A 15475-nucleotide genomic window follows, 5' to 3' on the forward strand; every position below is an offset into this window, starting at 1 on the left:
GAGTTCCTCGAGAGATTCTGTGGTGGGCACTCAATAAGAAAGGAGTCCCTGGTGAATATGTAAAGATTGTGAGGGATATGTATGAGGGAGTAACGACTAGTGTTAGGACAGGTGTGGGAGAGACTGATAAATTTCATGTGAAAGTAGGATTGCACCAAGGCTCTGTGCTTAGTCCGTATTTATTCTCATTAGTTTTGGACCAGATAACAGCGAAACTACAGGGTAACATTCCATGGTGCTTAATGTATGCTGATGATGTCGTGTTAGTAGGAAATAGTGAAAGAGACTTAGAACAAAAACTGGAACAGTGGAGACAAGCTCTGGAGGAAAAAGGTTTAAAACTTAGTAGGACAAAAACAGAGTATTTGGAATGTTCATTTAAAGATGGAGCTACTACAAATAAAATGGTATCTTTGGATGGTGAAATGATTGTGAAAAGCAATAGTTTTAAGTACCTAGGATCGGTATTACAGAGTAATGGAGAAATAGATGGAGATGCATGCAGTAGAATTAGGGCTGGATGGATGAAGTGGAAAGAAGCGAGTGGTGTGTTGTGTGACAGAAAAATTCCAATGAAGCTGAAGGGAAAATTCTATAAAACAGCCATAAGACCGGCTATGATGTACGGGACTGAATGTTGGGCAGTGAAAAAGAAAGAGGAACAACGAATGCATGTGGCGGAAATGAGAATGCTTAGATGGATGAGTGGAGTGACAAAGAAGGATAAAATTAGAAATGAGTATATTAGGGGAAGTCTAGGTGTGGCACCAATTGATGCCAAAATGAGAGAGCATAGGTTAAGATGGTTCGGTCATGTTCAACGTCGAGACGTTAATCACCCAATACGAAGAATAGCTGAAGTGCAGATTCCTGGAAGGAGTAGGAGAGGAAGACCAAAGAAGACCTGGGGGGAGGCGATAAGGCAGGACATGTTGGTAAAGGGGATTAACATTGATATGACCCAAGACAGAATTGTGTGGAGAAATGCAATTAGGGAAGCCGACCCCGCATAGGGATAAGGCAAAGAGAATGATGAATATACGCTGGAATATTCCACAGGGTGTTCCGAACTTTAAGAAAAAAACACAGTATGCTTGTTACACCCGGTATAAAATGACATTTACCTGTCTAGCAACAATATTATTACACCGATATTCTTAAATAATAAGGCTATAACATACTAAAAGAATCACTCAAATCGGACCACTGGTTTATGAAATACGAGACATCAAACATGTCCCATTTTTAACGTGTTCGGCTAATTTTGCCGGTGTGTGTAGTTCAGTGATTATTCTAGTTGTCGATAGATGGTGCTATAATAGAAAAAAATTGATTTACTAATTATATAATAATATATCTACGAATATAATCTGTACAATTTATAAGACTATACAAATCAAAGAAAATACCATTTTATAAATGCAATAAAGACAATTGATTTGTTTTTATGCCCAATTGCAAATAAAATTTGACAACTGTCAGATTTAACTAAAATGTCATGTTAGAATAAATGTTATAAATGTATATTGTCACGGACTTACCTTTTTTTCTATCATTTGTGATGCACTGAAAAATCCTCATGAAAAGAACCATAGTGCTAGTCTAATGTGAACTGTTCCTATTTAATTCTGGGCATAAAAGTAAATAGTGCAACAAGTGAAGTGTCCAGGACTGTATTAGCTCAATGTGCCTGTGTGTCTATAGCATGGCGGTTACTGTATATGCATTCTTCATCTTCATCATGGCATCTACACTCCTAGCGGAGTGATTGCTGCCCTCTTTGGGCTCTTTTGATTCGTTTGTCACGGTGTATCAATCCTCATTAACATTTTCGTTTTACAATTGGTTGTGTGACTTGGCATCTTCTACAATTTTTCTCCATTCATTCTTGTTTTTGCTTCTGGCTACCCATTCTCTGACTCCCATCTTCTTAAGGTCCTCCACTATCTGATTCTCCCATCTAGTTTTGGGTCTTCCTCGTGGTCTGCCTGATACAGGTCTCCATTTGGAAATTTTCTTGATAATGGCTTCTGGATTCCTCCTTTCTATATGTCCCATCCATCTGAGTCTCTGTGCCTTGATAAATCTGATGATGTCTTCTCCTTTCAGAAGTTCTCTTACTTCGTGGTTCATGAGTTTTCTAAATTCATTATTACCTAAGTTTAGTGGTCCTGCTATTCTCCGAATTATTTTCCTTTCTAGGATCCTCAATCTTTCTTCCTCTTTCTGTGTCAGACACATTACTTCAGCACCATATGTGATTACTGGTCTAATTGCTGCTTTGTAAATTTTCAGTTTTGTATTCTGAGTAAGCTTCTTATCTTTGAGGAAGTCACTGTATTTCCAGTAGGCTCTGTTTCCTGTCTGGATTCTTTCATTAATTTCGATACTTCTATCATTAGTTCCATTAACTGAGACTCCAAGATATTTAAAATGTTCTACCTTTTCAAATTCATATTCACCAATATTTAAGCTTATCATATTAACTGGGTTTTTTCTTGAGCATGTATATGGATTATCTATAAGAAATATTATATATTTGGATCATCTGTGCTTTTCAATTATCCATGTTACATCTGGTCCATGGATAATCGGGGTTTTACTGTAGGTCCTAGTCCTATACCTACCCCACATCTGTATTTGTGACTATCAAATAGGCTTTACCATCTGCTGTTAAGCCTCTTTTGGATCTAGTGCCTGATTCAACTGGTACTGAATATTTAAAAAAATGAGCCTCTTTTGGATCTATTCCCTGATTCAACTGATACTAATTATTATTGTCACTGCATTGTTTATTCTTGCTCACTACTAGCTTTTCTATTTGATATTGCTATCTAGCTAAAAATTTTTGATTCTTTGCTGTCATCACCATGTTTTTTTATCACTTTTTAGTAGTTCTTGTTTATCTTCAGAAGTACAGACTGTGACAAGATCAAATTTCATATTTTTCAGGTGACTGATTAGGTTGACTGCCCGAGATATTCAGGTTTACAAGAGAAAACTTGAATATCTCTGGCATATAATGAGAGGTAGCAGATACAGGATGCTGCAGTTAATACTCAACGGAAAGATTGACAGAAAAAGAGGAATTGGTAGGAAGAAATATTCATGGCACCGAAACCTTCGTCAGGAAGCTACCCACGCCTAAATTTGGGCACGTTACTTAAAGAAGAAGAAGAAGAAGGTGACTGATACTCATCATCATCATGAATGGCGTTACAACTCTTTGTGAGTCTTTGCAGTGTTTACTATTGCCTTTCATGTTTGTTAGTCCTGTGCCACTATTTCCCAGTGTCTCACTCCCATTTTCTCCGGATCTTCTCTGACTGTGTCTTTCCACCTTTTTCTAGAGCATCTTACAGATCTTCTCCCATCAAGTCTTTTCCAAAACACTTGGTTTATAAGCTTGACTGATACTTACCTGTTTAGTTTGTTTGTTCCTGGTTTATTCTTGTCCCATGAGAAGCCAGAGAATGGATGGTTGCAGAGCCTCACATGCCAAGACTAGGAAATTAAATCTGAGTGTAACCCATAGTTACCACCTCTTCTTGGTGACCTCACAGAATTAGAGACCATGACAAAGCGCAAAGAGCACCACCTACAAGATCTGAAGGCTCTAGAAATTGTCTTATTTTTTTCTCTTCTAATGGTATTGTAATTTAGTGTAACTATTGCAATAGTTATACTCTGATTACTGAACCCAGTTCCAACCGTCTTCTAAACTTAGTACATAATTAAATTTTTGATATGTCAAATTTTGATTACTGAAATTGGCTAAGAGTTATTATAAAACGAAATCAGATGATCATAATCAATATTAATTATTGTAATAACGTAACAAATTATTTATCAAAATTATTCATGTAGTTTATTGTTTTGCAAGCTTTTTTTCCCAATTGCTGTAAATTCATAATATTTTCATTTTCTTTCTCTTTTAATTCAATTTTCAGTTAAGTGGTAAATTAATTTTTTTATTTCAGGTAACAATAGACTGTGCTGAAGCCATAAAGAAATACAATGTTGGAATCAAATGTGCCACTATCACCCCTGATGAAAACAGAGTGATTGAGTTCAAATTGAAGCAGATGTGGAAGAGCCCTAATGGTACCATAAGAAATATCCTAGGAGGTACAGTCTTCAGAGAACCAATCATCTGCAAAAATATCCCTAGGTTGGTTAGGGGATGGGACAATCCTATTATCATTGGAAGGTAAGTACAGGAAATGGAATAATAATATAGATTACTTTGAAATTTATTGGTATATGTGTCATTGGTGTTATTCTACATTTTTGTATGTATAACTCTGTATGACTATTTTGGTTTCTTAAACTTTGTACATTCTTCAAAGAAGTATACATTTTTTCTCTGTATAGTCTCAGATTCTTTTAGAGTGGTTTTTAGATCCACATTGATCAATCTTATTTATAATAATCATTTATATCTTATTTATGTTCCTTTACTATTTGAACTGCCCCAGTTTGAAAGTACCTCTTGTAGGATCAAAAGAAGAAATGTTCTTTTTTAATCCTTTAACGTCGGGAACCGCATATACGTGCAAAAGCTTGCTTGTCACATACAGGGTGATTCATTAAGAATGTCCAGTCTTTGAGATGTAGATTCTAAACCTCAAAATATTAAGATTTAACCCAAATCATTTAAATAAAATGTGGCTCGTTACTGAGTTACAGGGTGTTGTATTTAAAAATTTAATAACTATTTTTACCCAGGGCTTTAAAACTATTTGACATATCCTTGTCATACTTGGCAGAAAATATAGGTACTGTACATCCTACTAAATTATGATAAATAAACTTTTCTGGCTACTACCAGAGGCGCACGACAGGGGAAAGAGAATGGTTGACTCTTCCCAAATTCTACGCCACTGGCGAAATTGCTATTTTAGCACAATATTTCGATTTTCCAATACTTTCTATGTAAGTAATATACTCTTCATTCGTAACGTTAAAGTCATTAGTTTTCGAGATATTTGAAGTTGAAAATGAAACGGCATAGCTATTTTGATTAATGTATTGTGCTCCTTCATTTTTAACTTTAAATATTTCGAAAACTAATGATTTTATCGGTACGGATGAAGAGTATATTATTTGCATAGAAAGTATTGGAGAATCGAAAAATTGCAATAAAATAGTAATTCCGCCAGTGACGTAGAATGTGGGGAGGGTCAACCATTCACTTTCCCCTGTCGTACGCCTCTGGTACTAGCCAGAAAGTTTTATTTAACATATTTTAGTAGGTTGTACAGTATCTACAGTCGGAAAAATGAAAGAATACCCATGAACGAACATATAAAACACGCTATATTTTCCTGTCACCGTGTCACAAAGAAAATTGTCCAGTGCAAGTACATGTAACAATAATTATTACATGTACTTGCGCTGGCCAATTTTTTGTTTAACACGGTGACCGGAAAATACAGCGTGTTTTATATGTTCGTTCATGGGTATTCTTTCATTTTTTCTACTGTACACTATCTGCTAAGTATGATAAGGATATGTCAAATACTTTTAAAATACTGGATACAAATAGTTAATATTTATGTAATAGGGATGTTTGATTTAAAAATTTAAAAATTATTTGTACCCAGTACTTTAAAAGTATTTAAAATTGCCGTATCATACTTGCCAAAAAGTGTAGGTACTGCACACGTTACTAATTTATGTTAAATAAACGTTTCTGGCTATTACCAGAGGCGTACAGGGGAAAATGAATGGTTGAACCTTCCCAAATTCTACGCCACTGATGGAATTGCCATTTCAGCATAATTTTTAGATTCTCCAATACTTTCTATGCAAATAATATACTCTTAATTTGTATCGATAAAATTATTAGTTTTCTAGATATTTGAAGTTAAAAATGAAGGGGCACAATACATTAATCAAAATAACGTAGTTTCATTTTCAACTTCAAATATCTCGAAAACTAATGACCTTAACGTTACGAATGAAGAGTATATTATTTACATAGAAAGTATTGGAAAATCGAAATATTGTGCTAAAATAGCAATTTCGCCAGTGGCGTAGAATTTGGGAAGGGTAAACCATGCACTGTCCCCCTGTCGTACGCCTCTGGTAGTAGCCAGAAACGTTTGTTTATCATAATTTAGTAGGGTGTACGGCAACTATACTTTCTGCAAAGTAATAATAATATCGTATGGCATTTTTGCCGGGGAGATCCTTTCGGATAGTTCCAGCGCCAATTACATCTTTAACCCTGTTTCAAGTAACTAGTGTCGATGTACACTAGCCCAGGGGGACCGACGGCTTAACGTACTCTCCGAGGCACGGTGAGACGGCTCGTGTCATTATTGGAAATGAAAATGGTTTGTCTTTGGCAGGGATCGAACCCACGTCTACTGGCGTATGAGTTCAGCGTTTATGCCGTTACCCACGGCCGCTCGGCCGTGCGATTTCTGCAAAGTATGACAAGGATATGTCAAATAGTTTTAAAGTACTGGGTAAAAATGGATATTAAATTTTTAAATAGAACACCCTGTAACTCAGTAACGAGGCACATTTCGTATAAGTGATTTGGGTTAAATCTTAATATTTTGAGGTCTAGAATCTACAACTCAGAGATTGGAGATTCTTAATAAATTACCCTGTATATGGGGTTTTTAAGCATTGCGCTTCCATTTAACACTTCCGTGCATCTATGCATTTCCCGACTTTTGTGGTATAAACAAGTTCGTTAGAGTAAAATTGAATAAACAAGCACACAAGTTAAACGTTTTATTAATTATTTATAAAAATGAATATAGCGTTTTCTGCTCTGAAGTACATTTTGATGCAAGTAAATATATGTGCCTCCCGTATATGGACAAGGCACGTTTAAAAATGGCTGTCGCGAAAGAGTTAAGGTACTAGTACACTTTAGAAGACCAAAAATATTCATTTTTTTCAAGAATTTTTAAATATTAAAATACAACAAAATATAGATTAAGAAAATAATATATTAGATAAAGATTGGAAGAAATTTTGGTGGAAGTCAACTTGTGTGAATCGAACACCGCTGTCCTGCGCGTAGCACCAAATATTATTGTTTATTTCAAAAATTTTCTGACACCGTGGTAATTAATCGATTTTAATTTTGAAAATTGCAAATGAAAGGTACAGTACACTTCTATAAGCAAAAAAAATTTCAACTTGCTATCTGCTTTATTTTCAGTCCTGTAACATTTTGAAAAAATGCATTTTTTTGCGAAAGCTGGATTGCAAAATTTATTTTGCAAAATCTATTAAACCGATCTTAAAGAAATTTACAGTATTGTTTTACTGTATCATAAAGTTTTTCTGGGTGAAATATGAAGGTCCTAAGTGTAGCATAAATGGTTGAAAAACGTAAAATGCGAATACTTGTTTTTGTATGGTTTTTTCGCAATTATTGCTATTTTGCAACTAGGGTGACTATTTTTTTTAAATTTTTAACCAATTCTGTATTGTAGGAAATTTAATTACGCAACTTTTATGTCAGTACAACTTTTCTCGGAAATGAATACTTTTAAAGTTATAATCAAAAAACGAAGAAAAAAATCGAATTTTTCCTCCAATTTTTGACATTTTGATTATTTAAACAATGTTCCGGACCTTTTTGAGAGGGAGGATAACTCAAATATTATTATTTGATTTATTTTCAAGCAATTTCTGCAAAAAAATTTGAGTCACCTCCCAACGTCCTTCTCAAAACAGATGCGCCCTGGACTACCACTGAATTGTGCTGATAGTAATGGTGTATCAGTAAAATCTGATTATGAACTTCATTGAGTTCATATTATATTTCATTGGTACATTTTATTCTTGTATACATTTTAGCAATCACATAAAACTCACGCATTTACATGAATGTGGATTAACGAATAGATGAGTTAAGTTCAATTAATAACCTATATGCCTAATATACCTAAATAAGTAGACGATCAGTAGATTCTGTAATACATATATAAATAAATCTAATAAATATATAAATAAAAGAAAGAAGTGGTAGCAAAATCTGGCTTGTACTGTAAGCTATAAAAATATTTTTAATCATGGAAAATTAAATTGAAAGCACAGTAAGTTAAATAACAATTATTTCCCCATACGCCATGGAGGTCCCTAGGGACCTCCTAGGGCGTATTGATGAAACTGCTACTTGGCCCGGGAGGCATGTTTTTCAATATTTTGTCTAGCTCTTAACTTGGTGACTGGGGGGGGGGGTCACATATATTGACTTCTAGAAGAGAAAAAAAAAGAACTTCATTATGACAATTTTATAATTCTTCATGGAATCTATATTTATTATTGGAAAGTACTTAATTTCAAAACATTTTCATAGAAACTATATTTAACAGTTTCTGGATAAAATAAAGAAATTGTAATTTAAAGTAAATTTAATGGGCATTGGAGACAAGCTATAAATATATATTTAATATAATAATAATATCAGTTTAATTCACCAAACATTTACTATAATGACATAACAAAAAATTTGTATATTTCTGTTATCGTTAAAATTAAAGATAACAGATATTAGTTAACTTGAGATTTATTTTTGTATTTCATGCATGATATCGTTATTTTCGAAATTAACTAAGTATCTATTATTGCATTAGGTGTTTTTTGGTGACATAAAACTTTAAAATGAGTTAACCCCAGATGAATAATTTTATTATGTGGCTGGATTTTGTCTAAAAATGGTTGATTTTATACTCACAAGCTAAAACTTATTTTAATCGATAGATTACGATGCTAATATGCTATGTTTAAAAGTTTGCCGACAATTTTCCATGGCAACCTATTTATTTATAACAAATTTTAAACAAATTATAAAACAAAAATCCACGATGAAAATAAAATTCGTGTACCTAGCTGGCTGTATACCATAAATCACAAAAAAATACTGGATCCTTTGTAAAAGGTATATTTAAAAGACCCCAATAAGGGTAACATCACATTAACAAAACGTTTTCGGATTAGCAAATAATCCATCATCAGTGTTAAAAGCCGATAGCATTCATGCGTGAACCACCAAAAAGTTATGGGTAAAAACCCTTTAAATGTTGAAAGATCTTAGATGGTATTACTACATAATGTTCATAATAATAATGGATGTGGTAAATATTCCTGGATATTACCCAGGGCAACACAGGACTCTAACCCACGTAGATGTAATGTGAAGGGGATGAACCTCACATATTGAGAGTTGAATGTCAACTTGAGAGTTTACAGCATCCATTTTTATTGTGAACATTATGTAGTAATACCATTTAAGATCTTTCAACATTTAAAGGGTTTTTACCCATAACTTTTTGGTGGCTCACGCATGAATGCTATTGGCTTTTAACACTGATGATGGATTATTTGTTAATCCGAAAACGTTTTGTTAATATGATGTTACCCTTATTGGGGTCTTTAAATATACCTTTTACACAGGATCCAGTATTTTTTTGTAAATTATAAAACCTTTCTCTTCGAATTCGCTTTTTTTAATAACTTGGCAATATTTTAAGACGAAAGTTCCTGTGATTTTTTTCTTAATATGCTTGCTCTAAGCGTAAAATGCCAATAAACATTTTAGGCGAGCGAAAGATACCCCTAAAATGACCAGGTACTGACCACGGAGAGGTGAATGGCTAATTTTAGACACACTGTATGTTTTTGACGGTGCTGAAAACGAAAATAAGATTTATTTTAAATTTCATGTGGGGAAACATTGCCAAAATCTCAATTTTATCCTAAAAATAAATAAAAAAAATCATGTTTTTTGTGTTTACCTCGCTACAACTCTGTTCCATTTTAATATTTTTTTCTGAAATTTTTACAGTATGTATATAGCTCTAACATTTCTGAGGACAACGGTACCTGTTTTAAGCTTAAATTCTTATTCTGATAAAGGTTACGAATTTTTTAAAGGAAAAGGTGCGGATTTGTGCATTGCAAAGTTTAATCGCAAATGTTGAGTGACGAAATTTCAAATTTAGCCTTTTAATCACGTTTATGTTAAAATAGAGAGTACAAAGAAGCTTTCTGGAAAATTTTAGAGCAAAATGTTTTATAGAAAAAAAATAGTGCAACTTTTATTATCGATGTTGTTCTGAAGCTATTTTCTTGTGGCATTTTTATAATCAACTATTTTCAATTGGAAATAAGCCACAATTTTACTAAAAAAAAATGATTTTATTAACGTTTCGACGCCCAAGTCGGGTGTAACTAAATTAAATAACAATTCACAAATCTGCACCTTGTACTTTAAAAGATTCATAACTTTTACTAGAATAAGAGTAAAAGCTTAAAGCAGAAACCATTGTCTTCAAAAAAGTGAGCGATATATAGTGTAATACAAACTTTAGAAAAAAATATTAAAACGGACCAGAGTTGTAGCGAGCTAAACGCAAAAAACGTGATTTCATTTTTTTTTATTTTTAGGATACAATTGCAATTTTGACAATATTTCCCCACTTAAAATTTAAAATAAATAAATTTCATTTTCGTTTTCATCACTGTCAAAAACATAATCTAAGACCAAAATTAGCCATTCACCACCCGTGGTCAGTATCTCGAAAAATAAGCGTTATATTCGGGATTTCTAATGTCGACATTAAAAGTTGCACTATTTTTTTTTCTATAAAACATTTTGATCTAAAACTTACCAGAAAACTTCTTTGTACTCTCTACTTTAACATAAACGTGATAAGGAAGCTAAATTTTAAACTTCGTCACACAACTTTTGCGATTAAACTTTGCAATGCACAAATCCGCCCCTTTTTCTTTGGAAAATTCATAACCTTTATCGGGATAAGAATAAAAGCTTGAAACAGGTACCGTTGTCTTCAGACATGTTAGAGCAATATACTGTAAAAATTTCAGAAAAAAATATTAAAAAGGAACAGAGTTGTAGCGAGGTAAACGCAAAAAAACGTGATTTCATTTTTTTTATTTTTAGGTTAAAATTGCGATTTTGACAATGTTCCCCCACATAAAATTCAAAAGAAACCTCATTTTCGTTTTTAGCACCCTCGAAAATATAAAGTATGAATAAAATTAGCCATTCACCCCTCCGTCGTCAGTATCTCGAAAACTAAGCGCTTTTTTGAGGGTGTCCCGCTCGTGTATTTAAAATGCAGTAAAAAGGCAATTTTAGAAGCCGTTTTTAGAAGGCGTTTTTTAGAAGCCATTTTTCAATAGGTTGGACATCAAATTAAAAAAACAGAAAATATTAGATGAAAGTTTAAATCAAGTAGTTTCAAAATGCGCAATTCCATTTTGATTTTATATGGAATAAATAAGTCAGTTTAAAAAATCTATAAACAAAAAATTGATATACCGTTGCGTTTGAATATATAGCCTTGAGGAACGTCTGAACTTGACCTTCAAACACATTGATATTTTTTATCCATAAGCTGAATCTTGTTTTGATCGAAAGAATATCATACTACAAAGACTATGTTGATTATAGATTACAGTAGTGTTTACTCAAAGTTTACCACGGGAACCTGCTTATGGTTGTTCAATAAGTTTTGCGGTTCGATAAGAAAAACACAATTTTGTGACTTGAAATACACTTTATTATTCAGTATAGTCTTCCCGAACATCAATACACTTATTTCAATAAGATTTCAATTTATAAATTCTATCCCTCAGGGAGAATCAGGAAGGGCTGCAAAATAGGCTTCCACAGCTGTTATATACTCATTATTTGATGAAAAACGCTTTCCACGCATAAATTTTTTTAGGTATTGAAACAAATGGAAGTCACTAGGAACCAAATCTGATTAATACTGTGGATGCTCTCACAATTCGAACTTTATTTCATGGATTTTAGCAATTGGTAAAACGCTCATATGACACGGTGCATTGTTCTGATGAAAAAGGATTTTCGTCTTTTGCAAACCGGGTCTTTTTTCATGATTTTCTTTCTTCAGCTATTCTAAAAGGTTACAATAATATCCAGAATTTATTGTTTTGTCAGTTTGCAAGTAATCCACACAAAAATTCCTCTAACATCCCAAAAACTGATGCTAAAACCTTTTTGGCCGATTTCTGGACACAATATTCGTTTTGGAGCCGAAAAACCAGATTCTATCACTCTTTAACCTCTTGTTTTGATTCAGGATCATGGTGATATACCACGTCTTATCCATTGTAATGAATCGACACACAAAATCTACTTTATCCTTTCGAAAACACCCTAAATATTGCTGCTGATAAAGTCACATTCGAATGTGTTTGTGTTCCGTTGTCAGCAAATGCGGCACCCATTGTGACCACAGCTTTTTGAAACCCAATACTTCGCCCAAAATATTGCTTACGCTGCCCAATGTAATGCCTAGGGATTCTATTAAATCACTTTCAGTTACTCGACGAGCTTCCAATACTATAGTCTGTGTTTTTTCTACGATTTCTGTTGTTGTTGTTGCTATTTTTGGGAATTCTTGACGTAGATTGTCTTCAAGGCTTGAACTACCACGTTTAAATTGAGCAACTCACTTTCGACTGTAATAATTGAAGGCGAAGAGTCCTTATACACTTTCAATATTCGTTCATAAATTTTGTTTGCTTTTAAACCTTCCAAAAATAAAAATTCAATCACTGCACAATACTTGATTATGTCCATTGTAAAAAATACTGTGACCCATCGATAAAAAATGGCTTCTAAAAAAATAATGAATTGACAGATTAAAATAAAACTTCACATACGTTCATATAATGAGTGTACCAACATAACAAAAAAAAATTAGGCTAGTAGTAGCGCCCTCTCTTATCGAACCGCAAAACTTATTGAACAACCTAGTACATAACAATTTATCAACAAATAACAAATCTTTTTTTTTATTTGAAACCTATTTATTCTTTCGTTTATAATAAGCAGGTTCCCGTGTTAAACTTTGGGTATACTTTTTATTTTAATATTGTAGCATCATAATCTTTGACGAAAACAAGATTCTGCTTGTGGATAAGAAATATACAATGTGTTTTGAACGTTAAAGTTCAGATATTTGTCAAGTCTCTATATACCGAAACTCAACGGTATATTCGGTATCCCGAAACGCAATTTGTATATGGATATTTTAAACTGACTTTTCATTTAATTTATCCCGGCATCCGACAGGTGGGGTGTAGTACACCCCAACAATACTGAAGCGCCTAAAACATAAGGAAATTTTGTATGTAGTGGAACTAGCGGCTAGACAGCGTTCTATTGTATATTCATCTATGCGATGACACATAGTTTTTAGTCGTCTTATTAGTTTCAGCAAGTACATTTGGATTGAAATTGGTCATACCCCACGAGTCGGATTTTGTACTTTCTGCAGAATTGTCTTTATTTTGTTTTACTCCTATAAATAAGTAAGTACAGTGGAACCTCAATAAGTCGGATTAATCGGGACCAGGACCGATCCGGGTTATCAAAAATCCTAGTTAGCCGGAGAATATGGTAAAAATTAATAAAACACGGTATATACTTACCTACAGATAAACTCCATTATAATTGCAAAAACTTTTTTTTTTCCCTTCCTTATTGGCTTTGGATTACTTGATCCATTCAGCCACGATAGATAATAAATTACTGTTTGCTACAATATTCCAAATATAATACATTGCATTACATAATATATTAGGTACATGTGCGCACATATAATACTTATGCACGCACATACATACATACATATGTAGAAGTGGAAACATTTAATTGACCAGTAGGTATACTCCTCATTCATGGCCATAACCAACTTAAATTAATTTACAAATAATTAAATCGACAAAAAAAAAACTACATGCTAATACTAAATACTAATACTAAATGCTAATAAATATATGTTTTTTTTTACACAGCAAAAACATGAAATTGCAAAAAAAAAAAAAAAATTGCAAAAACATGAAATATGTTTATGTGCATATGCACAGTGCATCTAAATTACATACATATAGTTGTATACAGTACCTATTGTTTATTTCTTGGTAAAAAACTCAGTAAAAGTGAAAACAATGTTTGTTTTGTCTGATGAAAATCGGTCCGGGTTAACGGGGGCCGACTTATAGGGGTTCTACTGTATAGGTAAGTGAATAATACTTATTACAGATTTTAACGTATTTTTTATTAGTCTAAGCTAAAATGAATTGCGAACGAGAATAAGCACTCCTTCAGGCCTTATGGAATGAAGCAGACAGTGACGAATGTATTGGCAAGAGTGATTCGGAAGTAAATGAAGAAATAGACAATGTTAGTGTAAATAGTGACTATGCTGACCAGCTTCAAGATGTTGACGTTCCACATAATATTACAAAAAACTAAACGTAAAGATATTTTTCAGATTCTTTAACTCTTTCAGTTGCTGGGTTTTGTCACACCCCACCTGTCTGTTAGTGGCAAAAAAGTTCACCTGTCGGATGCCGGGTTAAATTCGAGCTACCACAAATCTTCCTGATAAGAGGTGAAACCTCGAAACACATGATATAGAAGAATGGTGGAGCTCGAATTGAAGGGAAATGTAATCATATCTTCTATCAAGTCTTCAAGAAGACTTCTTATTAATATCATAAAACCCTCCATGCCTCCATAGCTTAAGTGTAAATAATACCACAAAAATTAAACGTAGGAATGTGAACAATAAAAAATGTATGCACATACTCGTATCATGCTCGTATCAACCCCAGCCCCAGGGGACATGTGTGTTCCAATGGAAAAGTGGAACCCACATGTCCGAAGATCAAACCGGTCACACCCCGTAATGAAGTGGTCACACCCCGTAATGATCACATGTATGATCTGCAGAGATAATTTCATAAATGCCATAATGTAAGTAGCGAAATCATCATGAACATATCAATCGAAAACAAAGTGCATGATGGTAGGTAAAGACCAAATAAAATGTAAACTGTGGTCAATAGTAAAACTACAGAACAGATATCATAATACAAATAGGTATCTAGGAAAATGACATCTCCAGTTGCCAGGTCTTGCAAAAGTTTTAAAAAAACCTTATCCAGAGGGGATCATATAAGAAAAATAAAGACATCAGAGTGAAACATGAGGCTCAAGATGAAGGAAGATAGGAAACACACAGACGAATTTAATGGCATAAGCACGTGAGAATTAATGGACGAAAGCCGAAGACACGCGTGAAGACAGCCGATAAAGTATGGTAGTTAATATAAAAATGGCACAGGAAAATAGTTTCAGTACCGTATTACGTTTCACATAAAAAAAAAACTTAAAAAATGTGCAAACAATGACTTTTTCATCATATTTCTAATTACCAAAAAAGAATCGTTTTATCAATATCTAATAGTCTTGAAAATATTAGGTTTGATATTGGATAAGTAGTTTTATCAACTAAGTTCCGTGTAAAATCTGAGAACCGATGCATTGGGTTTTAAATACCTCATGTGATATCTGACTTGTTGTGTTGATGTTTGATCCTCTCCTTCATATAATAGAAAAACCTATATGCTAAAATTTTATATATAAGTCGTAACA

At 33.3% G+C, this 15475-nt stretch overlaps 1 protein-coding gene across 1 annotated transcript in view; it reads left to right on the forward strand.

Moving 5' to 3' along the window:
- Window positions 1–15475, forward strand: part of LOC114327489 (isocitrate dehydrogenase [NADP] cytoplasmic) — a 65571-nt gene that overhangs the window by 2659 nt on the left and 47437 nt on the right. Inside the window, exon 2 of the mRNA XM_028276129.2 lies at window positions 3981–4210. Coding sequence (XP_028131930.1) covers window positions 3981–4210 — 230 coding nt within the window. The remainder of the gene's footprint in view (window positions 1–3980; window positions 4211–15475) is intronic.

Source organism: Diabrotica virgifera, chromosome 3, assembly GCF_917563875.1.
Source record: "Diabrotica virgifera virgifera chromosome 3, PGI_DIABVI_V3a".
In the NCBI taxonomy this organism is placed as follows: Eukaryota; Metazoa; Arthropoda; class Insecta; order Coleoptera; family Chrysomelidae; genus Diabrotica; species Diabrotica virgifera.